Source organism: Lytechinus variegatus, chromosome 2, assembly GCF_018143015.1.
Source record: "Lytechinus variegatus isolate NC3 chromosome 2, Lvar_3.0, whole genome shotgun sequence".
Lineage (NCBI taxonomy): Eukaryota > Metazoa > Echinodermata > Echinoidea > Temnopleuroida > Toxopneustidae > Lytechinus > Lytechinus variegatus.
This window is the reverse complement of record NC_054741.1, coordinates 33,383,748-33,409,021: the sequence shown is the minus strand read 5'-3', so window position 1 is coordinate 33,409,021 and position 25,274 is coordinate 33,383,748. Positions and strand designations below refer to the sequence as shown.

The following is a 25,274-nucleotide window of genomic DNA, read 5'->3' as shown; positions in this document are numbered from 1 at the left end:
TTTGAAAACTATTTTTTGTTTCTTTTGGGAGAGTCCAGCTTGGAAAAACATGACTTTATCAACGTAATATGTAAGTCTATGATTATAAATACTCTAATAACAACTTTTAAAAAAATCAGGAAACACTCATTGCATCTCACTTACTCCAGTAGTTTCATAGCCATGCAAACTTTTACACAAGCTGTTATTTGTAGTATTTTTATCTGGATAGGATCCAGATTGTAAGCCTGTGCCATAGCTATTGTCAGTCTACTTGTCATCAGATTTCATTGGTTGTCTGTAACGATGTTTTTTTTTTTTATTCTATAGAGTAGATTGCAATACTGAATGATATGATGTGCTGCTTGGATGGATACTTATAATTATATGTAAGCATGTATGAAAACTATTCACTTACTGGTTATCTAAGAGGGACAGAGATCTCAAGGGACGTCACACCTAGAAGTTGTGACAAGGGCATGCTGACATACTGTACATGTAGCCAACTGTGTTCTCCCTTAATCCCATTGCTTGGTATCGAATATTTCATTCATTCTTATTATCAAGAATTGCATTATGTTAGCAGCACAAAATATCAAGGCCAATTCTGAAGTCGGGTTTAACAGTTGTGGTTTAAGTATGGATAGCCAATTGTTACATAAATCACTAACGGTAGAAATATGTTTCAGCTCATTTGGCTCTCATCAAATCATTCATAATTGTCTTCACCATCGATGAAGCAGAAAAAAAAACAGTAAACATAAGAAACATACAACTTAATAAAAGTTTGACACTTTTGGCTTCCCATAATTTTAGCACAGAGTTAGACCATGGTCCAAGTTAAACCTGACTTCAGAATACTATGATGAATCATTTGTGTTGTCAAGAAAAGGATGTTCTTGATAACAAGAAATGGGGAATGGGATTAAGAAAACATATAGGGCTGCCAACTATTAAGAAAGAGTCATATTTTTTATGATTTTCATGCCAAAGTTTGAATTATGCTTTTGAGGTACATGTACATTGCGCAGTTGTAAGATTTATTTGCCCGACTAGGCAAGCCAGTACTTCACAAAAGTAATGTGCATGTAGCACCCTAGATGAATATACCTGACAACCATCATGTACGGTTGGCAAACTGGCGACACATCAATTGCTCCGGGCTTTAATACATCTAAGATATAGGGTTAGAGTTGCAATAGGGTTTTATATTAGGTTTAGCCTTAGGTTTGGGTTGAGTAGTGTTACATCCAGGGTTGAAGTTGGTCATTCCATTAGTTTGTGGAGTTTACAGCGGAACAATTGTCACTGGAACAAACGTCATGGAACTGGCAAATTTGGCTTTTATGAGCTTTGTGAATGTATACCTCTTCTAAGATATTTATAGTGCTGCATAGCACATATCAAATTATGACTTTTATCTAAAAATTATGACTTTTGTGCTGCTGGATTACTACTTTTTACTTTAAAAGATTGGGAGCTCTGTTAACATATGTCGGCTAACACATTCGGGGGGGGGGTAAGTAACTATGATTTCAGTGTGACTTGTTTTGTGTTGACGCGCACATATTTCACGTGCAATCTTATTTTCATACTGAGTAGCGCTCGTCCTCTGAACACATTTTGACCAATGCAGTGATGCCTTTTATTCGGCATTCAACTTAAATGCGTCTCTTAAGTCATTCTTAACTCCTTTCACAAAGATTTAAGTTTGACTTTGAGTCGCATTTAAATACCAAGTTGCATACGGTATGAAAGGCTTGACCGCATTGGTCAGATCGTGGCATTGAGGACGCGCACTACTGCGTATCTATCAATGAGATCTCGTGTATGTACGCGTCGGGTTTTAAGTGCGACTTAAACACCCCTATGTTGTTGCTAGGCTATGTAAATAATATTTTTTCCTTGTTTTATCTCAAGATCATTTGCAATCAAGTGCTATATGTTCACTTACCTTTAATCTCACAAAATATCAAGTGGAGAAACTTTTAATTGATGCATGTAGAAATATTTGTAACTGTAATAGACTTTTTATATGTAATAAACTATTTTTGCTATTGGATGTGATCAGATTTTGGCATTAAAAAATGCATTGTATAAAAACTATATATGCAGTTGTTGAATTTGCAGTATCTGTTTCATTTATTAAATCAGATATACATGTATTGTACATCTCCAGTTCTCAACTGTTCCAATAAAAGCAATACTCATATTACACATTACATCAATGATATACTAGTATACACCCATAAACAAAGTATAAATATCTTTAAGGTTATTATACATAAAAAATATTACTGTTTGATTTTCCATAGAATTTTACTTAGAATCTGTTCTTAAGTTATGCACAACTTTACACATGACTGGTCACCTTTTCATGGGCAAAATAATATGTCCGTAAATTCTTTGTGAACAGGCAGGGGGAATTTTCTAGAACCATATTCAAATTTTTACAAATATAAATTTGTGTTCAAGTGGGTGTTTCATAAAGAGCTGTTCGTAAGGTTACACACGACTTTATGAATGACTGGAACATAATCCTAGGTGCAAAGTCGGCTACATAGGGATATAACATTTAACCAAGAAAGGGCACCAGTCGTGAGTAAAGTCACTCGTAACTTAAGAACAGCTTTACAAAACACCCACCAGAGGCTTTCAAACAAACCGTTTGGTATTCACCTTTAGCTATTTATGGAAATCAAATATGATTGATAATGTGATTTGGAACTAGGAAAATGGCTCAATAACACAAGGTTTGCAATCAATCGCCAAATGGTAGAAGCCAATGAACATCCTTAATGCATGAGTTATTTGTTCAAAACCAGGGCCCCATTTAATAAAAAGTTGCTATGACGATAGCAACTCTTGCTGGAATATCAACTTTTTGTTGGAAGAGCAAATCAAAAAGCCTTATTTTCACTGCTATGGTATTTAAAAAAATAATGTTTGCTTGTCAAATTTTATGTAGACGAAATGACCTTCAATTTTGGGTGTTTGGTGGAAACTTAATTTTCTTTTGCTTGTCTAATTTCCCACAGGAAAATGTGCCCCCCCCCCTTTGGATAACGCCTGTCAGGAATATACTTCCATATTTTCCTATATTTGCAACCAATCGCAAATCTTTATGTTACATGAAGTCCTGCAAAATTTACAGGAAATTGACATGAAACATCAATCATCCAGGTAAATTGCACTGACTCATGCAGACCCAACGGAAGGTCAAGTTCTTAGATTCAAATTGACACATGGAATGATTACAGCATTGCCAAATATGAAAGACTCTTAAGCAGATTATATATAAATAAGAAATTCGATAACATTTGACACCCAGATTTTACCTCCTACATTATTAAAAAGTAAAGACAAAATATTGATTTAAAAAAATTCCCTTATATAAATTAAAAATGGTTAGTAATTCATAAGACTTGAAGTGAATTCAAAGATGCATAATTCCTCTCATGTAATATATTTTTATCATGATCTATACAAAAAAAAAACATTTGAATGTATATCATTACTTTACGCATGGGCAAGTGTTTGCATGTGACATCATAAAAATAGAACTTGCAATATTCTTAAATCTGTGAATTCTTAATTTTTATCAAAACTTCAAAATTATACCTTTCATATATTTCTGCTTTTATTTAAAAAAAATATCATCTTCATGTCAAAGTAGACTACCCATTTGCATAAACTAGCTATATTGAGTTTTTAGGAAGAAAGTTGGCACATTTTTATAAACATTGACTTGTGCTGTGCCTACAGTCAATATCAGTTTGTTCCTATGGAAACACAGTCTGGATTGGGTAGTCAATAAGCATGTGATGTGCTTAAGAGAGAATCAGATCTCTGAACATGGGGTTCCTAATACCCCTTTCATAAACCCAATTATGCGGCTAATAGCAGCATAATTTGGTCGTAAAATTGAAGGAGGACAAGAGTTATCCGCATTATTTTGATGCTGCTATTATCCGCATAATAGCAGCATCGAGACAAGATTTGGAGTTTATGAACGCATTTCCAAATAATGCGGATAATTGCCATGGTGCGGTCACAATGTCACCCTTTTCCAACACAACCGCATTGGAGGGGGCGTGTCCAGTTGTCATGACGATTATCCGCCCTTTTTCAGGACGGGCACTCGTAAAAACAATGCGGCTTATTTTCGGAGTTTGTGAACGCAATTTTTATTGAATTATCCGCATTACTCTTAGGCGGCGAATTGGAGGATGGGTTTATGAAAAGGGTATAAAGCTTTGATACTCTGAATGGGATTCTACACCTTGGTCCTTATGACATGTGAGTAGATTATATAAAATATTCAGTTGGGACACCCAAGCCAGATTATCAGTCACAGAAATAGTGTGAAATCAGTCCATGGTCCATCTTAATTTGGCATCATCTCTATTGCCATGGGTTGATAATAAGAGCGATGATGACCATGAACGCTGATGACATTGGCAACAATCTGGGAATGGAATACAGTCCTTCTTACAACACGGTTCCACATCTTGACTTGGCGTCTTATTTACCTGGGAATCGCCCCAGATCATTGTACCCTCAAACTGTGTTTTGATCTCATTAATCTTGACCAGAATGTCACGATACTCCCTTGGAGGAAGGCTGTATTTCTCACCAGGGTCAACGTTAAGGTCGTAGAGCAGTGGGGGACTATGTTTGGTAGGGTACTGTGAAGGCCGACAATCCTTGTCATGGTTGTTATTTGACTGGGGAGCACCCTGGGTGTAGTAGTGTGCCTTGTATTGATTGTATCGGACAGCGTAGATTCCAATCTTCTGAAAGGGGTAAAAGTAGTAGTAGAAGAATGTATCCCTTGTACCCTGTGAATACAAAACGATTAGTTTAAAGGTAAATGCCAGTTGTAACGATATCAAAATGAGTTTGTACAGAATCCACTGAAATGACCACCAAAGTGTCTGTTTGTATAAATGAAAAATATGTGCTGAAGGATTCCTGAAGAAATTGTGTAAATGCTATGAAATTAGCAAATAAGCACAGGATTCGGGTCAAGCGTGGGGCCAACATTCAAAGCAATAATAATACACTGTCCCATGTGCACTTATCTGTGTTGGTGATCTTCAGTGTGAACATTTTTCAAGATTTCACAAAGTTCAGTTTATGTAACTGTACCAGATCTAGATCCTTGATGATATACTGACAATTAAGCCTGGTTTTACAGACTGCCTCAGGAAATCAGTGTTTACTGCAACTACTGCAACTTCTCTTTAAGCATGCTACAAAATATATAGCATATGAATCACAGGTAATAAACTTATTAAAATTTTCACACAAGCATAATTTGGAACATATTTCTCAATATACTCTACAAAAACTGAAGATTATTGCAACATGGCATAGACATAGATCAGGTTTCATGAAGACTGGTTATAATAACAAATTAATGCACAACTTCTGTAACAAAGTTATTATCAGCCAATCAGAATGATTGATAATGCAACTTTCTCATCATAAGGAGTTCATGGTCGGTGATAACAAAGAACAAGTGGGATGCCTCTGGCAGCCACGCCTGCATTTTGCAGTTCAACATAGCAGCAACAGAAGGTGTATAATAATTCACAAAAAACACCATACATGACCTTTGAATTTGTCAATTATGTGTGGACTGACACTCGTGTGGAATGATCAATGAAATTTGATTACCAAGTTTAATGAACTAGGTCTATATATTTCTAAATTATAATGATAATTGACAAACTTAACCTTGGTTAACTTAAAGTTAACATAAAGTTAACATGTCGATACCTAAAACGTGGTCAAAGTTCACTGACCCTAAATGTCCAAATTTAATGAAATAGGTCCATACAGTTTCTAAATTATGATGACATTTCAAAAACTCAACCTTGGTTAAGACTTCAATGTTGCTGACGTCGCCGTCAAAAATGTGCCTATAGTCTTGCTCTGCTATGTACATGAGAAAAAAATGGGTATTTCAAATTATGCAAAAGGAATTGGCTTTGAGGATGAATCACCTTCTTGCCCTCAAAGAGAATAGGTGCCATGTCTACTCCATCTAGAGTTACTGAAGGCAGATCTGCACCAACAAGATTGGCAATGGTAGGTAGAAAGTCCAAATTGCTAGCCAGTGCAGTAGTGCGACCTGGAGCGATGTGTTGGGGCCAGTAAGCGATAGCTGGTACCCTCTGTCCACCCTCGTACGTGGTGCCCTTCCCGCACTTGAGGAGTCCAGCATCCCCGCCTCTCTTCTCACTTTGCAAGCTGGGTCTGTAATAAAGTGCACGTATCAATGATAATTGAATTTGAATTCTAGTGGTGTTTATTTCTGTTTTAAAGTGGGTTAGAAGCAAAGAATGTAGTTGAAATTTATGACAAGTGGAATGCCTCTGGCCGTCTCACCTGCATCGTGCGATTCAACATAGCAGCATTGCTGACTTTGAAAACTAATACATGTAACTCGCACAAGATGTTCAGTGATACTTGGTTATTCTTATTTCCACGTTTTATGAACTAGACCAATACACTTACAGAGATAGTATGGTAATTCAACAAATACCCCCAATGCGGCCAAAGTTCATTGATCTCACATGACCTTTGACCTTGATCATGTGACCTGAAACTTGCACAGGATATTCAGTGATACTTGATTACTCTTATGTCCAAGTTTCAAAAGTCAGATCAATAAACTTGCAAAGTTATGATGGTAATTCAACAGATACCCCCATTATGGCCAAAGTTCATTGACCTTTGACCTTGGTCATGTGACCTAATATGCGCACAGGATGTTCAGTGATACTTGATTACACTTATGTCCAAGTTTTATGAACTATACCAACATACCTTCACAGTTATGATGGTAATTCAACAAATACCCCCAATTCGGCCAAAGTTCATTGACCCTAAATGACCTTTGACCTTGATCATGTGACCTGAAACTTGCACAGGATGTTCAGTGATACTTGATTACTATTATGTCTAAGTTTCATGAATCAGATCCAAAAACTTTTCAAGTTTTGATTGTAATTCAACAGATACCCCCAAATCGGCCAAAGTTCAATGACCCTAAATGACCTTCGACCTTGGTCATGTGACATTACATTCATGCAGGACGTTTGGTGATACATGATTGACCTTGGGGCCCGTTGCATAAAACTTTTTACCTGAGAAAACTGTGGTTAAAAGTGAAAACTATGGTTAGTCTGATTTCTGCCATTGACTTAAACACAGGGCAAAAAATCAGGTAAAAACAACCTGAGTTTTCTCAGGTAAAAAGATTTATGCGACGGGCCCCTTATGTGCAAGTTTAATGAACTAGGTCCATATATTTTCTAAGTTATGATGACATTTCAAAAACTTAACCTCAGGTTAAGATTTTGATGTTGATTCCCCCAACATGGTCTAAGTTCATTGACCCTAAATGACCTTTGACCTTGGTCATGCGACATGAAACTCTAATAGGATGTTCAGGAATACTTGATTAACCTTATGGCCAAGTTTCATGAACTAGGCCCATATATATATATACTTTCTAAGTTATGATGTCATTTCAAAAACTTAACCTCAGGTTAAGATTTGATGTTGATGCCGCCGTCGGAAAAGCGGCACCTATAGTCTCACTCTGCTATGCAGGTGAGACAAAAATGCAGCAGAACTATAGTTCAATTGATTTGATTTTGATATTATAAATGGATATATGCTCAAAGCAATCCTTAAACTCCCATTCATCTATGTCGCTGACCTCTAGTATGTCTCTAAATGACCAATGGCAACACCATGGTCCCTGCTGGGATGTATGCAATGTACCAGTATGGCCCAAGTAATTCACACCATCAAATGGATGAATCCTGCAGAGCAATGTCATTTTAATAGTCCTACAAGGTTGTATTTTTAGGTTATTAGCTGCTATACACAGTAACTGTCAAAGCCTTTGAATCTCTGAGTTTATTTCTTTATTTCAATTGGTCTACAGATCTGCATGAAATCACACAGGTGACCAACAGCAGCAGCAGTAGACCGGTTGGCTTGACTAAGCCCTAAAATTACTATAAATCAAATTCAACATGAAGGGCCATAGCTACTACTTGGCTTTCAATGGATGTGGGATGTTTCATTTCTTTATCTTTTTCTATGAAAACATTTTGTTTGATGTCCTAAAAAAGAAATGATCAAAACCATTGAAACTGCAAATTCTATGGATTATTAATAAAGTGTCTGTACATCTTTCATTGATAATTGAAATTAAATAGAAATTCAGCAAACTGGCTGATTGCCAATATCCCATTCCATGTATCTAGTTCTCCACTTCATACTACATACCCATTATCAGATGTAAAGAGGACAAGAGTGTTATCAAGGACTCCACTCAACTTGAGTTGTTCCATCACTTGACCAACACACCAATCCAGCTCTGCAAGTGAGTCTCCATAAGTTCCTCTGGCCGTTGCATTGCGGAACTTCTTACTTGCAAACTGTGGAGTGTGAGTATGCTGGAATGCATAGTACAGGAAAAATGGAGTGCCTGCTCGGGCGTTTCTCTTGATGACCGTTTTAGCTTGTTGGACATACTTTGCATCCAAGGTTGTCAGATCGACAGGTTGCTCCAGAATGTCAGAGTTTAGGAACAAAGGACAGTAGGTGAAGTTTAAGTCACAGGTGCTCCAACATGGATCATTTGGGTAGAAGCAGTTGTAGCAAGGGCACATGTCATGTGAGTAAGGCACTCCAAGATATTCATCAAAACCTTGGTTGGTTGGTAGATAAATACCATTCTCCCCAACACCTAGATGCCACTTTCCGATCATGGATGTGCTGTAGCCTTTGGTCTTGACGATCTCAGCGATGGTTGTTTCATCATGGGGTAGGCCACCAGTACTGACTGGGTATAGAACTCCAGGGTAGATTCCTGAACGTACTGCATAACGACCAGTCAACAAAGCTGCCCTGAAATACATAAAGAAATGGTTAGGATTGAACGACATCAGCTCATAGTGTAATGTGAGTTATAACCATATCAGATCTCTGAACAGGGTCAATTTTTAATCACCCAATGTGCAACCAAATAAAGAGTGGTCTGAAAAATCAACATTGTTGCATACTGACAAAGGTCAACGGTCAAAGCGATTTGCATGTAAAATTACCAGCAATGTCTGTGGATTTCAAGGCATGCTGACAAGCTTTCGATCTTGAAACAGTTGTTATACCCATCTTGTGACTTAATTGCTTTTTAGCCTAAGGGAAACATCCATACAGTGTACTATTAATACAAAGGAGATAGCAGTAGTAAATGATTGTAACTTTCCAAGTCTGCTCTTCCTTCGAAATTCAGGAATTCCAAGTTTGCTCTAGATGTCTGATTCGTTAATATAATATGGACTATTCTTTCTTGGGAGACACAGCATTCGTTTTTGCCCAAATAGGGTTGTATTGTCCCCAGTCTTATGGGGGTGGGTGTTGCAAGAAAATATTTGCAATCAATTGCAATTAAATTTCAGATGCAAATTTACAAGTGATAGATCAATTTTAACTAAAGCAAATAAATTTGTACTCGTTGATGCAAGAAGCATCAATCAATCTCAAATTTGCAATTAAATGTACATGTATGATTTTCCACAACCTAAAATTTACTTGCAATCAATTGCATGTTTCTTGCAACACCCCATTAGCCTTGAGGTGATAAACACCTTCTCAGGGCAATAAATAGTGTGCCTCACTCAAGGCTGTGTAGTCCATGGTTATTTCAAACATTTCTGAGGCACTAGACAATTAAGAGCCAAGAATTTGTTGTAACCTCATCCATAATGTTACATGGTTTGTTCATAGAATACAAACTACATATTGCTCCATACTGCACTCTTTCAATCACTTTAAAGGGCATGTCAACCCCAAACAAAAAGTTGATTTTTTTTAATGAAAATAGAAAAACCAAACAAACATAATCCTGAATGCTTCATTAAAATCGAATGTGAAATAGGGTATTTTGAAGTTATGCTTGAATTTCACAAGACAGCACAATTAATTGGTTGGTATGTAAATGACAGAACTATTGATGCCCCCATTACCATTTCTTTTTTATTTTATTAATGAAATATGAAATACCCATTCTAAGATTCCTCCTTGAATATATGGGAAGGGCAGTTGTTGCAACCTATTGTGATTCAATGGAGATGCCTCTATTGTCAATATGTAAAAAATCTACATTATATATGAATGCATGGTATCACCAACTTTGCAGACCCACACTGTGTGAATATAACAGTTTTGTGAAAATAGGGGAAACTGCAAAATTTCATAACTTTAATATTTTCATCCAATTTTATGAAAGTTTCAGCTTTATATTTGATTGGGTTTTTTCCTCCATTAATGCACTTTTTGCGGGGATGGGCTTATCCTTTAATCAATACTTTCAATATTCAATATCCAAGTCCTTTGGAATCGCATAGAGACATTATTCATAATTATGATATGGGCTATTCCACGGTTACTCACGTTACATTTGGAGACACCTTGACTCATACTTGGAGCTGTAACTCCATTATTATTGATAGGAACTAAACATCTCCGTATCACAACAAAGTACACAGTCTGACTATCCTTTGTATAAAAACAAAACTTGGGAAATTCTATTATGCTCCTGGCAAATCTTTGGAATGTGTCGGTTACTCACGTTACAGATTTGTCCCAACCTGTGGAATTGCCCATATGCGCTATACAAGAACTGTGTATTATTATTATTATTATTATTTCATGTTCTCAATTTTTGTTACATTTTTTTGTGAAAACTCAGTTATATCATTCCAATTTAACAATGTCAAAAGAATTTTACCTGCACCATATACAGTGGTATATACCATAGTGTACAGATCTCTGAAGTCAGTGGAGTATGGAAAACAAAGGAAGATTTTCAGGGATAATCCAAGATTAGTAAAATCCTTTTTTTTTTAGAAAAGAAAATTAACCTTTCCATTCCACTGTGCATCCTTAGGAATGATATCATACAGCATTACCAAACTGTTTCAAGGAGAGGCAAACTATGTACATGTACATGTAAGTTACATCTTTTTTGCTTTCATTTTACGCAAAAGGCCACATGCATTCATTTGCGTGGACTGACACTCGTGCCTCCAGGGCATGCATTTAGATTCATCATTTTACCTCTAGTGGGTAAAAAAAATTTGAGATAACATTGGCACTGAATTTAATTCAAAACACTCATTTGCCTTTGGGCAAGCATCATGCTTTATGCTGATGCTGGAAAATTCAATTTAATTCAATTCAATTATAATAGGAAACAGATCCATGCCGGCAATCCACAGAAATTCAGAAGATTCAATCAATTTTACACAAATCGAGACCATACTTTTGCCAATATCTTTTATAAAGCATATAATGTACAGGTATAGTGGCATTGCATGCTTAGCCCCCCCCCCCACTTCTTTCCAAACCCCAAACTGTCCACAAAAAACATTATCATGGTCAACGCCCCTCCCCTCCCTATATTCAAACCATTCCACATTTCCTGAAATTTTCAGACTTTTGACCCATATAGGCACACATTTGCGAACATCTACCAGTCAGAAATACACCTTCAACATTGTGATGACAATTTATAAAGGTAAAGGTGTAAAGATATTCTCAGACTAACGGCCCTGGATAAAAACGGAAATGGAGTACCTGGAAGGGCTACAGACAGGAGCACCTGCATAGAACTGGGTAAAGACAAGCCCTCCTTCTGCTAGTCTGTTGAGGTTTGGAGTTGACGACGTCGGATGTCCGTAGACTTCTAGGTCTCCATATCCAAGGTCATCAGCAAAGAGAATGACTATGTTGGGCAGAGATGCCTTGTCCACCCCATGACAAGCCACAAAGGTGCAGAGAAAAACTGATATTTCTAACAATAGAGAATTCATCCTTTAGATAGTCCATTCATATAGTCTGTACTTGCTCTAGCTGTTCAGGTCATTTCCTGAAGGAAAATGAAAACAATAATATGAGAGCAAAAGAGTTGGAATTTGGACTTCTGACGATTCCAAACTGATAGATTATGACGATTCCAAAATGATAGAGCAGTAGTTTAGATCGTCCACCAAAAAACAATCAAGAGTTCAGAACAATTTGAAATGAGGCAGATTCTAAACTTGACGTGAAATGAAACTTTGTGTTACAGAAAACTTTTATCAGTTGGGGAGGATCAAATATACTTAAGCTTCTACCAACCTGAAAATATGTAAAAGATTTCATTCAATCTTGTGTACAATGCTGTCCGAGGTCGGTGTCTCTTAATCATTGGACCAAAGAAGGGAGACAATAGATATATCCAGAGTATAAGTCTTGGGTTAAATCTTTGTATCCAGTGACCCACAGAACTCAAAGAATCCTCAGGAGTGTATGAAAGCTGATCAAAAATATTGCTATGGTTGAATGAAGCCAATAAAATGACTTTGTGTTGATGATCACACAGCCATTAAATAACAAGGTGCATCTGGTTTAAGCGATTAAAAAAAAAACAGGAGGAAAATTATTTACAATTGACACTTATGTAGTATATTTCTGGCTTGCACCCAGTATGAATAAGATCGCATATTGGATCTGAAAAAATAAGAATATGCAATCTAATCTATAGGGTGAAAGTCAGAAGTCTTTATATTAACTTTCTTTGTGTTAATCATCAAACAACCATTCGCACTCGTATGGGAGGTGAATCATAACGTGATCCTCCATGTAATCAACCGAAAGTTAGTCAGTGTTGTTTTTAACTTTCCTTTTTTTAATAGGATAAAAAGTACAGATTCTTACCTTCAAATGTCTTGAAGAAGAAAAATGCCATGAATTAACACCAAGGATGTAGGGACAGACAACCAAGGAATACTTTCCAGACAAGATGCATTCAAAAAGGACTCATTCCCAAAGAATATTGATCAACAGGTACAATTGTGTACAAGAAGATGAAAGAGAGTGCACATTTAAGTCAATAATCTCCTTGCTAGCAGCAAAAGTAAATGGTTTTTATCTGAGCTCACTTTATGTTTTGGGTAACAAAAGGTGAGACCATGCAAGCATGCCTTCTCCTAATCACAAAGGGAGGAATGGAAATTGATAGAGGGGAGGATCATATAAGAATTCTTGGATGATCTCATGCATGAATGTTATGCAATGCAAACAATTTGAGTCCATTTCGGTCACAGCAAACATCTTTTTTTCATTAATTTCCAAACATTTTTCTGTCCTTAGCATTCATCTAGAGCCGTATCCCAAGCATTTCAGGAGCTGTTACAGCTAGTTCAGAAGAATACAAGTACACAGTTTCTGCACTATGTAAGTCACTATACAGTGCGTATCAAAAAAAGTTTACACTTAGAAAAAATCCTGTAAAATTATACATTTGCAATATCCTGAAGATTGTTTAGCACATTTTAACATTGGTACAGATACATTTAAGCAAATGACGATTTAACTGATGAAAAATATTTCCGCTTGAGTGAGCACCACTTACTTTTGAAAAGTTAGTGAAAAATGATTTGCGCAGAACTTTGAAATAGTTGTGGGAATAAAAATAGACCTTACTCACGAAGAACACGTTGAATTTAGCTAGCAAAAATGATTTGAAGATATCTTTTATCTTTTTAACTTGTTTCATTGCCCAACTTGAAGAGTGCATTGCACCCCACCCCATTCCCCCACACACCGAGGCCATCGTGACGATATTTGCTTTACACTGAGCTGATGTGATTTACATAAAATGGCCTAGGCTTGATTTTCATTTTGCTAATCATTGTCAAGCTTTGAAAAGGTGTGGAGAAACAATCAGTAAATAAAAATGAAATGTAAACCCACTTTAAATGATAAAACTTAGTGAAAAGTGCTGGAGATATCTGATATAAACTTCGAATTATAACGCAAACGTTTTACATATATGAAGTGCAATTATTACATTTTTCGGTATATTTCGTTTTCCTACATATACACATGTATGATTCAGTTTCTTCTTCGTTTCTTTCTTTTATTTCCCTTACCTTCTGCCAACTCATTCAAGCCTTTTCATTCCCACTTCTCTACCCCATGATTTATCCTTTTCTAAACATCTCTCCCTCTCTCCCAATTTTCCTTTCTCTTATCCCATATGTCATCCTCTCCTTCCTTTCTATGTTTCTTTCTCTCTTGTTCTCTTTCTCTATGCCATCCTTTCAACCTTTAGTCTGTTAAAAGTTGTATTTAGTCTTAAGATGTAGTTATTTCATATTATTATGTAATTGAATTGTGAAAATGATGTGTAATCAAATTTTTTAACATTACAATTGTAAACTTCATGTAATTCAGCCTTTGGGCTGCGATATGTTGTTTTTGCCAATAAATACCATTTTACTACTACTACTACTACTACTACTACTACTTTTCAGATTTAGTTATGTCCTCAGATCCAGCTGGCACAGAAAGGATAAACATTGGGCTTACAGGTGTTGAAATTTCAATTTAGGTGGCAAAATTATTGTTACAAAATGCTTGAATGTATCTGTTTTATTTCAATTGACTAAAAGTGCAAGGGAAATGTATGAGAAATGTTTTGCCAGGTAAATTTGATTTCGCCCTTTCCCCTTGACACAGCGTGAAACGAGCATTTCTGTGCAAACAGATTTCTGCGAGCTTTACAAAAATGGACAGTGCTCACTCAAGTGTACCATTCTGTCAAAACATTTACCTTCATTGGATAGATGAGACCCAAACCTAATATTACATGTTAAAAATTACCCACATGCTGTATATTTTTTAATTCCTGGGGCTTTTTCAAAGTGTAGACTTTTTTGATATGCACTGTATAAATATACATCATTTATTTTCTTTTGCTACCAATCTGGAAGCTTTCATCAAACATCCTCTCACAAAGTGTATATATCAATAACATACCATAAAAAAAAATCTGTTAAGATATAGTATAATTTACAGATTATGTAAGCAGTACTGATCTCAGATTTATTAGAAAAATATATGTTTTTCAATACAAACACATATTACTTTCCGTATACATAAAGTTACAAATAGTGACTTTGATGTAAACAATGACTTCTTATGTATTACATAATGAAACAATGAAATCTACTTTTCCTCCTCTTGTTCTTTCTCCTAAATCATGGCAATAAAGGCATAATTTATCCTTTGCATAATTTCATGAAAATACATACACAAAAATCATATACATGTAGTCTACAAATTTATGTTTAACAGGAAAATTCCCTTTGACATAAAATTGGTTTTAATAAAACCAAAAAATGATACAAACATTGATGAACATTTGATGAAAATCCATAGAAAAATGAAATTATGATTTTTTTATTGTATTACATCCTAGATGTGCACAGTTATCCCATCAATCATGCTCGATTAATAACATAAATTCACATTTTATAATGTTTCATAATAACAGAAAATATTTTATACTCCATTGAGTGTGCACAAAATGATGTAACTGATATTATATTGAATGCAAATGTTTTTTTTTCAGTTCCCTGAGAATAATTTTTTAATGGAGCTGCTTAGATGTGAACTCACAAAATTAACACTTTTTTAAAATCAAACTCGTTTTCTTGATGGAGTATAGCCAAACCTTAATTTCTCTCTCTTTTTTACTTCAAATTAAAACAAAACTGCAAGCTAGGACTAAGGCAAACTTCCCCAACAATGTTACGTAAACCAATATATTTCATTAAAATGTCACTTATGGTAAAAAGAAAAGAGAGGGAAACCACTGAACCAGTGAATCAGGGTTTAGTAGTTGATTTTCTCTTGTCGCATCCAGGGTTTGATCTGAAATACAATAGGAGAGGAATTTGTGCACTTCATAAACCCCTCAAAAAAAGTTCCGCAACTCAAGTTTGAGTGCTAATAAATTTCTTAGTGTGCCATCATCATATGTAAAAGTGGCATCATTGGAAAGTATGATTATTCCTCTTTACGATCATGTGTCATTTGTAATGCTAGTGTTATCATGAAATACACAGACATGATAAATATGCAGCAATGTAAAAAATGAAATGTTGCAAAATTCGTTGCCATGTCATGTTTGAGTTCTGCAACTCAATCTGCAAGTTTGAGTGCTAATAAATTTCTTAATGTGCCATCATCATGTGTAAAAGTGATATCTTTAGAAAGCATGATTATTCTTCTTTACAATCATGTGTCATTTGTAATGCTAGTGTTATCATGAAATACACAGACATGATAATACGCAGCAATGTTAGACATGAAATGTTGCAAAATGCGTCGTTTGCAATAGCGAATTTCCAATTGTTTCGAGGATGGACTGAGTGCATTCATTGTCACCTGCATGGTGGAAATTCCATAGAAATGGAGACTCTTGTTGGAAATCAATGCATTTTGCAACATTTCACTTCTGACTTTTCTCGATGTTCAGGGTGATCGCATATTCCATGATTACATAATCACAGCAAATGGCATGTCATTGTAAAGAAGAATAATTCAAATTTCCAATGATACCAATTTCATCTTTTATACTTCATTAACCAAAAAGATATCATCCCCAAAACTGATTTGCAAAACTTTTTGGGGGGTTTATATGCGCACAAGTTGTGCCCTTACTACAAACTGGTTTACCACAATCATGGCGTGAATACATAAAGATGGTTTTGAAAACTATTGGTTGAACCCATGGTTTATGCAGATTTCCTGTATAAATTATGAAGCTAATTAGGTGTGCATATTAAAAAAATGTCCAATACTGAAGCACGCTATTTTATTCATGAGTCCACTCTTCAAAAAGTGAACTCATGAATAAAATAGCGCACTTAAACATGACAACAGGCATCAATTTGGCACACTGTGACAAAAGCCCACATCAGTATTGGACATTTTTTAATATACGCAGTAATTTATACAGGAAATCTGCACAAACTATGGTTTTTAAAACCACCTTTGTGAATTTGGGCCAATGTTCTCAATACCATGCATTCATCAAGAGTGATTAAATGCAACTAAAACCCTCACTACAGTATTCACGGCATCTCAGGTTTAGTTTTACGGATGAAGCCTTATTCCTTCCCTGAATTTGGGAATCACTGTTCAATGAAATGTTTCTGTAATTTTTCAAAGCAAACTTGCAGCCTGTGCTCCCTTGTATGTTTCCACAAAAAATGGCCAACCCTCAACTAAGCCTCTCATTAGTAGACAAATTTGTTTTTAAAAAAAATTCACTGTTACAATGTGTTGGCAAAATTGACACCAACTCTGGAATGATACGCTTTATAGCGAGTGAAGAACACCAGATTCATACTTCATGCAAATAACATGATGTAAACCTGACACTCAATTCACAGTGAAATGTCAGTACAAACCTCCAGTTTTAACACCTTTATGGCATCTTTTGGAGGATTCCTACCAAATACCAAGTACAAAAAAAGAGTGATATGTACTGGCAAATAGGAAAAGAAATTCTTACGTCAAATATGAACCATATATGTAATTCCAAGGGCCCGTCTTACAAAGACTTGCGATTGATCTGGTCAATCACAACTATGGAAAGCCAGCAAAGTCAACATATAAAATGCATGTTAGCTCAAACTTTTTCCTAGATATGAATGTATATCCATAAATTCATTGATTTCTTTGTCAGTTTGGTGTATTCTCCTTTGTTTACAAATAGACATTTTGCACATTTCCTGTAGAAAAAATTATGACACTGATGGATTTCCATAGAGTTATGATTGATTGGATCAACTGTAACTATTTGTAAGACATGGCCCAAATGTCCTGTAAAGGCAGATGAATAAAGGAAGACTACACAAAGAGCCCTGTAGTATTAGACATGGTACCTCCACCATCGCTGCTAACTACAGTGGGTGATTTCAAGTTCAGTGGTGACCTATTGGTGTTGGTGTTAGGTCAATTATTACACGAGTATTAACACCAAACATACAATAAGGATGGTCCTGAAAAGTCACTCACTAGTTTTTGAGATGTCAATAATGTGATCTGGATCAGTTTTACAAACTCAGAATAGACTTTGGAGCAAGGGGAAGCAATCCAAATTCCAACACCAACACCGGACTGGAAATCACCCAATGGTGTACGTACAGCGCTAGCATCATCACTTTTACAGAATTTACCATTGATGGCAAAACTATAATCAATGTTAATTCTTATGCAACAGGGTCCACATTGCAAAATAAATATCAGTATGATAAGCACATCCAAATCAATAACATTTGTTTCCAATATGCATATGATCTAAAAACCATTGCACTGAATATGTATTTTGGATTATACAGAACTCATATTTTGCAATATATTGTAATGATGTCAATGACATCACCTTTATAAATGTGGAAATATACTTTTTATCATGAAATTTTGTAATTATTTTAATCACTTTAACTCAATGATTAGTACTAATTCTGTACTTGCTACAAACTTCGTACATGTCCATTGACCGCTCGGCTACAGGGGTTTCACAAGAAAGTGTGTTTCACAAGGAGTTTAGCGTGAGTTAAAGAGATGGTCCAGGCTGAAAATATTTATATATTGATACAAAGAGTAGAATTCACTGAGCAAAATGCAAAAAAAATCATCAAAATCAGATAACAAATAATTAAGTTATTGAACTTTAAAGTTAAGCAATATTTTGTGAAAACAGTCGTCATGAATATTCATTACATGTAGGTGGGCTGATGATGTCACATCTCCACTTGTTCTTTTGTATTTTATTATATGAAATTAGGTTTATTCAAATTTGTTCGTACTTTTGTGAATAATATGTCTCCCTTATAATGAAATGAGTTGCAGCAATAAATATCTAATGCACTAAATCAGTTGTCAATCCAATATTTCTAGTTCTTGGAGGGAAAATTTGAATAAACCTAATTTCATATATTAAAATACAAAAGAACAAGTAGAAATGTGACATCATCAGCCCACCTAATGAATATTCATGACGACTGTTTTCACAAAATATTGTTAAACTTTTAAATTCAATAACTTTGTTATTTGTTTCCGATTTTGATGAAATTTTCAGCATTTTGCTCAGTGAATTTTACTCTATTTATTAAGCTATAAATACTTTCAGCCTGGACCATCCCTTTATGCTTATTGCCAACATGCTAACGTGTAAACCTCAGTAATGACTATGCATGATCCAACCAATAGGGTGATGCATCACAAACCACACACAACTGATTAAGTGCGACTATTGGTCAGACTTTAATCTTTGTGAAACATCCCCCTTCCCTTCCAGGTTACTTTGAAAAGTATTCAATGGCAATGAATTGTATATTTCCATGGTTACTACCATAATAAAATGGCTCAGCAGCCAATCAAAATCAAAGTTTCCACGGAGGATACATGTACAATAAACGCTAAAGTTAATCATATTGAAAGTATCCTTTGTGAAACAGTGCCCTAGACTCTGTAAGACAGAGTTACTGCAATTAATATCTCATAATGGCATTGACCAATGAAGATTATTGATGCATACTCTCTCAACCAATTAAAATTATTCTTTTAAGTGGCAATTCACAAAGGTGTGGAGCTATGAATATAACACAAGCAATATGAACCTTAGGCCCAGTAGTAATAAATGCATTTGCAGGAAACCAAAACCAAATTGCACTGATCATCTATATCTCTTAAAAGCACAATAGAGGCATACATATGGTCATTTTCAAACAAAAGTGGACATGGGGGTGAAAATTAAAACTTGCTAGAAATCATTAGGCTTCAATGTTTTTTGAAACTAGACATCTTAAAGTATATTTTTCCATTTCAATTACATAAAATTATTAATTATGTCTTGAGATACAGTGAATTTTATGCAAGGGAAATTAAATGTTACAAAATGTTGATTTTTGCATAAAAAATTAACATATTAACTATCACAATATAAAATTTGTATTAGAAGCGCATTTGTTGGCAAGATACAAGCTGTGTATTGTATCTAACTCCTAAATAGCAAAAAAAAATTCTGTGAAGTGTTTTTCTGAAAAAAATTGGGTTTCGAAGTTTTCAAAACTGGTTGTCGTGTCACTCACGTTTTAAATGCAAAAAGTTTTCTAGAACTGTTTATTCTGAAAATTAATTTATCCCAGTACTGGAGCAAATACAGTTTATCTGTACCTTATTGTATATAAAGTAACTTGGTGCAATGTGTTAAGGTAAAGCTAAAATTAACTGTTAAAGTTGTGTCGTGTCACTCACAATGTCGTGTCACTCACGAAATGTCGTGTCACTCACAGTATTATATTGTGTATAAAAAAGGACATCCAGTAATTTTTGAAGTGTTTTACCAGGGATACAGTCAGAATGTTGTTCCTGACATCATTTAGGCCTATTTTAGGCCAATAATTTCCTCCATCTTCCTAATTTTACTCCTTTTTATGGAAATATTGAATTTGACATTGAGTTCATCTATTTTCTCTCCTCTCCGTGGTTGCCTTGGTTTAAAAAATCCTGACAATTTTCCATTGGTGTGAAGACTCGGATCCTAATTCATATTTTGGTGAATGTACTGTGATTATGAATATAACAACATAATCAATCAACACAAAATTATGAATGTATCAAGAGAAAAACCACTATACTTTAGCAATGGACATACAATGCATAAAGGGTTGGTGATGGTGATGGTTCAAGTCATACCTAGGTATTACTCGAACATTCTCTGTCTCCATTTACAGAAATGAGCAGAAAGTTCACCTTTCTTTTGAGCAATGTTATTTCTTTGTTATACTCATAGCTAGAAAAGTCAGGGATCCTTTTTTGAAATTTGCAGAAATTTTAGTGGTAAAGTAGTGTACATGAGATATAAGAGATCACCATGAACACCAAACATTTTTTCAAATTTGGAAAAGAAAATATTTTTCTTTTCCTTCTGAATGATTAAATCAACCTTTTCATTTGCCATAAACCTTGTATTCCAGGAAATGAAATAAACAAATTTGCAAGATAACATAAACATTTCAGGTGAGAATGTACTGAGATTTGATAGAACATTTTGGATATTGCTTGAAGCAACTACATGCCAAGTTCAAAATCATTATTTGTTCGGTCACCATTCACACTGCTAGTGATTAACTACATGTAGGGTCTGAACAGCAAACTACCGTAAGCGGGCCGATGTGTGTTCAGAGCAGATTTGCATTTACACATATTCATTACAACAAAATGATGCATGTTCATGTAGGTCCCAACAAGTCCCAACTGAGACCGCATTTTGATTTGAGCAACTTTGGATGGGTTGCCATGTACCAGTAGATCAATTTTTTTTGGGGGGGGTACCCTGGTAAGATCAGAGCTGGACCACCTCGAGGGGAAAAAGCTATTGAGGTATAAAGGGAGCCTGGTTGGGATGCTGAATTTGATTTTAGTGTGACATCCAAGGGCTTAGAAAAGGAAAGGCTAATGACTTGTAGTTGTTATGTAATAGTAGCAGACTGCAAGAATCAGGTACTGACTGCGTCTTTCACCTTGTGGCTTTCCCTGGATTCCTGTGGTATGGTATATGATCAAATAATCAGCAATGAAAAGGCACTTACAAGATTCCAGCTAAAAGCATAGCTCTGAATTTTGGTACAGTGCCTACATGTACTGCCTTGGGAGGGTCCACATACAAGCAGTGTTCAGGAGAAAACCTATGCTTGTTGAGTTGAATTCCCAAGTTTCTCAAGGATTTGCTGATAGTCCATCTGAAGTGTGCAGCAACGTGATTGTGGTTTGGTACCAAAAAAGACATTGAAACTGCCATGTCCTATTTGGACAATGCCTAAAATATTAAAGGAGGATAATATTGTAATCCAATATTTCAAGAAAGAGGAATCATACATGACATCATTGGCTACCAGACCATGCCAGATGATGTGAGTGACTATTGAGAATACCTTTCTTACAAGGAAAAATTATTCCATCTGTTGTGGATGCTGAATTGTATAAACCCGTAAACTTTCATATACAGATAGGGAGAAAGAGTTAAAGTTTTGAATGATATCAGGCCACAAAAAGAATGTTTGAGTTGATGTCAATGCCAAGACCTCATAACACCTCCTTCAAGTGCCCCCTCCTCCTCTAAAGGGGAGAGTGGTAGAAGCCCTAGTGTGACAATGTGGTATGGTATAGGGAATGTGAGTTGATGGACAAATATGACCATAAACCAAGAATAAAACATCAGGATGACATATTATGAACTTTAAAGAAAGCAGTTATTATGTAATCAAGCTTGTTTTTTGGTTAATGGTATTTTACTCTTCTACATCATGCAAAAAATACTTTCAATGTTGAGATAAATGTTGTATTTTTGCACTTGTCGTGTCACTCACGTTTTGGATGTCGTGTCACTCACGGTATATAGGAGGGTACCATTTTCCATAGAGAAGGTTTGATTGATTTTGACTATATGTGTTAGATAGGTACACCATTTATGTCCATTTACTGGTACTCACAGTACTCCATGACAACTACTTGGGCACGAATCCAACCATATGTGTTAGTGGTCAGAAACCCATGTCCAAAATTTGTCGTGTCACTCACGCACCGTTTTTTAATCATATCTACTAAACGAATTGTTGAATTCAAATCAAACTCGTAGTGGCCCATGCCAGTCCTACATTGTATATAATATAGTAGTCATGATTGATTCATAACCTTTAAGTTTGAAGATATGAGCCCTTGAACCTCTCCGATTGTCGTGTCACTCACGTTTGAAAATGACCATATGGCAAATGAGATAACACATTAATATGAAAGACAGAAATAATGTCAAGTATGTAAATTAAATCCATGTTTACAAGACTAAATCATACGAACTAAAACTGTCTGCTTTATGATGTATTCAAAGGACAAGTCCATCCCGACAAATATTCCAACATGCATAACACTGACATTTCAGCAAAATCGGATGTAAAATAAGAAAGTTATGACATTTTTAAATTTTGCTTATCATCTCTGTCGGTATGTGAATGTGGGGGCTCACTCACTGCCCACTTCTTTTTTTTTCAATATATGAAATAATTTTCTCCTCATTGTCATGTGAAACAACATTTCATTCTTCCCTGAACATGGGGAATTACCATTGCCATTTGTGCTTGAGCCAAGTTGGTCATCATTTTCAAATCTGTAAACAAGTGGAATGCCTCTGGCCGTCTCACCTGCATCACGCGGTTCAATATGGCAGCAGTGCTGACTTTGAATACTACTCTAACTCGCACAAGATGTTCAGTGATACAAGGTTACTCTTATGTCCACTTTTTATGAACTAGACCAATAAACTTACAGAGATATGATGGTTATTCAACAAAAAACCCCAACATGGCCAAAGTTCATTGACCTTACATGACCTTTGACCTTGATCATGTGACCTGAAACTCGAACAGGATGTTCAGTGATACTTGATTACTCTTATGTACAAGTTTCATGAATCAGATCCATAAACTTTTAAAGTTATGATGGTAATTCAACAGATACACCCAATTCGGCCAAAGTTCATTGACCTTTGACCTTGGTCATGTGACCTGAAACGCGCACAGGATGTTCAGTGATACTTGATTACTCTAATGTCCAAGTTTAATGAACTAGACCAATAAACTTTCAAAGTTATGATGGTAATTCAACAGATACTCCTGATTCGGCCAAAGTTCATTGACCCTAAATGACCTTTGACCTTAATCATGAGACCTGAAACTTGCACAAAATTTTCAGTGATGCTTGATTACTATTATGTCCAAGTTTCATGAATCAGATCCATAAACTTTCAAAGTTAAGATGGGAATTCAATAGATATCGCCAATTCGGCCAAAGTTCATTGACCCTAAATGACCTTTGACCTTGGTCATGTGACGTGAAACTCATGCAGGATGTTCAGTGATACTTGATTTACCTTATGTCCAAGTTTCATGAACTAGGTCCATATATTTTTTAAGTTATGATGACATTTCAAAAACTTAACCTCAGGTTAAGATTTCGATGTTGAATCCTCCAACATGGTCTCAGTTCATTGACCCTAAATGACCTTTGACCTTGGTCATGTGACATGAAACTCTAATAGGATGTTCAGTAATACTTGATTAACCTTATGGCCAAGTTTTGTTAACTAGGTCCATATACTTTCTAAGTTATGACATCATTTCAAAAACTTAACCTCAGGTTAAGATTTGATGTTGACGCCGCCGCCGCCGCCGTCGGAAAAGCGGCGCCTATAGTCTCACTTTGCTTCGCAGGTGAGACAAAAATGAAACTGTATAATTCAAACAATAAAAAAGAAAAGTGAGTGAGGGACATCATCGTCTCTCGAATTTGCATATCACTGAGTTGTGCATATAATTGTTTTGTGAAAAATAAGCAAACCTTTGAAATGTCATGCCTTTCTTATCTTAATTTGATTTTTGATGAAAATTTCAGTGTTATGCTTGTTTGATTTTTCTTAATTGATTCAGATCAACATTTTCCTGGGGTTGAAGCTTTGGTACTAGCTGAAGGTAAAGAGTTAAGATGTGGTTTTCTGCACTGCTTGGCAGGTAACAGACTGATTTTTTTTCTCTCTTTTTAATCTAGAGTCTCCATTCTTCCAACTCATGTATAAATTGAAATTGAAAGAATATTCTATGTATGTTTGGTTTAACTCAAATGCATCGTGGCCAAGTGCAGCACTCCTCAACCTTTTTTTACTTGAGGACCACTTTGACTCTTAAATTTTTTTCAAGCCAACCTACCAAAATTTTAATAACATTTCTATTTTAGTGAAAAAATGTTACATGAAATATGAACACAAACCTCTGAAGCACATTTGAAATGCATTCAATGAGTTTCACATCAAAGTAAGATCGACACAATCAAAGTGTGCATGCGTGTTACAACATGCATGATTGAGTTTGCTTTATCTTTGTTTGACCCACATAGACCGATCAGACATCAGGGGCCTGTTGCATCAAAAAATTTTACCTGAGAAAACTCTGGTAAAAACTGAAAACTAAGGTTAGTCTGATTTCTGCCATTGACTTTAACACAGGGCAAAAACTCCGGTAAAAACAACCTGAGTTTTCTCAGGTAAAAAGTTTTATGCAACGGGCCCCAGATGTTCGAACGGGTCTGTAAAATATACTAAAGTTTTTCCCCCATTTTTTTATTTCCCTCAAGGGCTTCTCACTGCCCACCTGAGAGAGCTCCGCCGCCCACCAGATGAGAAGCGCTGGTCTTGTGGTTCCGCCTCCTGTCTTTCAAGCAGAGGGACATGGGTTTGAATCCCAGCCATGTCGTGTTTTCCTTCAGCAAGAAATTTACCCAAATTTTGCTGCACTCAACCCAGGTAAAGTGAA

General features: G+C 35.7%; 1 protein-coding gene across 2 annotated transcripts; it reads right to left on the bottom strand.

The window, feature by feature from the left end:
* Nucleotides 1-4,156: 4,156 nt before the first annotated feature.
* On the bottom strand, nucleotides 4,157-13,069 carry LOC121407901 (arylsulfatase A-like). Of its 2 annotated transcripts, none has more exons than XM_041599145.1 (5): nucleotides 12,769-13,069; nucleotides 11,647-11,938; nucleotides 8,293-8,916; nucleotides 5,991-6,243; nucleotides 4,157-4,820 (listed from the first exon to the last, which is right to left on the bottom strand). In XM_041599145.1, the coding sequence occupies exons 2-5, from the start codon at nucleotides 11,880-11,882 to the stop codon at nucleotides 4,350-4,352; spliced, it is 1,584 nt and encodes a 527-aa protein (XP_041455079.1). In that variant the 5' UTR covers nucleotides 11,883-11,938; nucleotides 12,769-13,069; the 3' UTR covers nucleotides 4,157-4,349. The 2 variants fall into 2 exon arrangements, with proteins under 2 accessions (XP_041455079.1, XP_041455080.1); XM_041599146.1 differs by lacking the exon at nucleotides 12,769-13,069 and adding an exon at nucleotides 12,190-12,408.
* Nucleotides 13,070-25,274: the final 12,205 nt, after the last annotated feature.

What these genes read in the sequence shown, in the direction of transcription:
- LOC121407901 (XM_041599145.1), bottom strand. Translation starts at nt 11,882, where the DNA reads ATGAATTCTCTATTGTTAGAAATATCAGTTTTTCTCTGCACCTTTGTG. An exon ending in CCTGTCTGTAGCCCTTCCAG is followed by an intron (nt 8,917 to 11,646) that starts GTACTCCATTTC and finishes TATGTATTTCAG; the next exon opens with GGCAGCTTTGTTGACTGGTC. An exon ending in CTCTTTACATCTGATAATGG is followed by an intron (nt 6,244 to 8,292) that starts GTATGTAGTATG and finishes ACTTTATTACAG; the next exon opens with ACCCAGCTTGCAAAGTGAGA.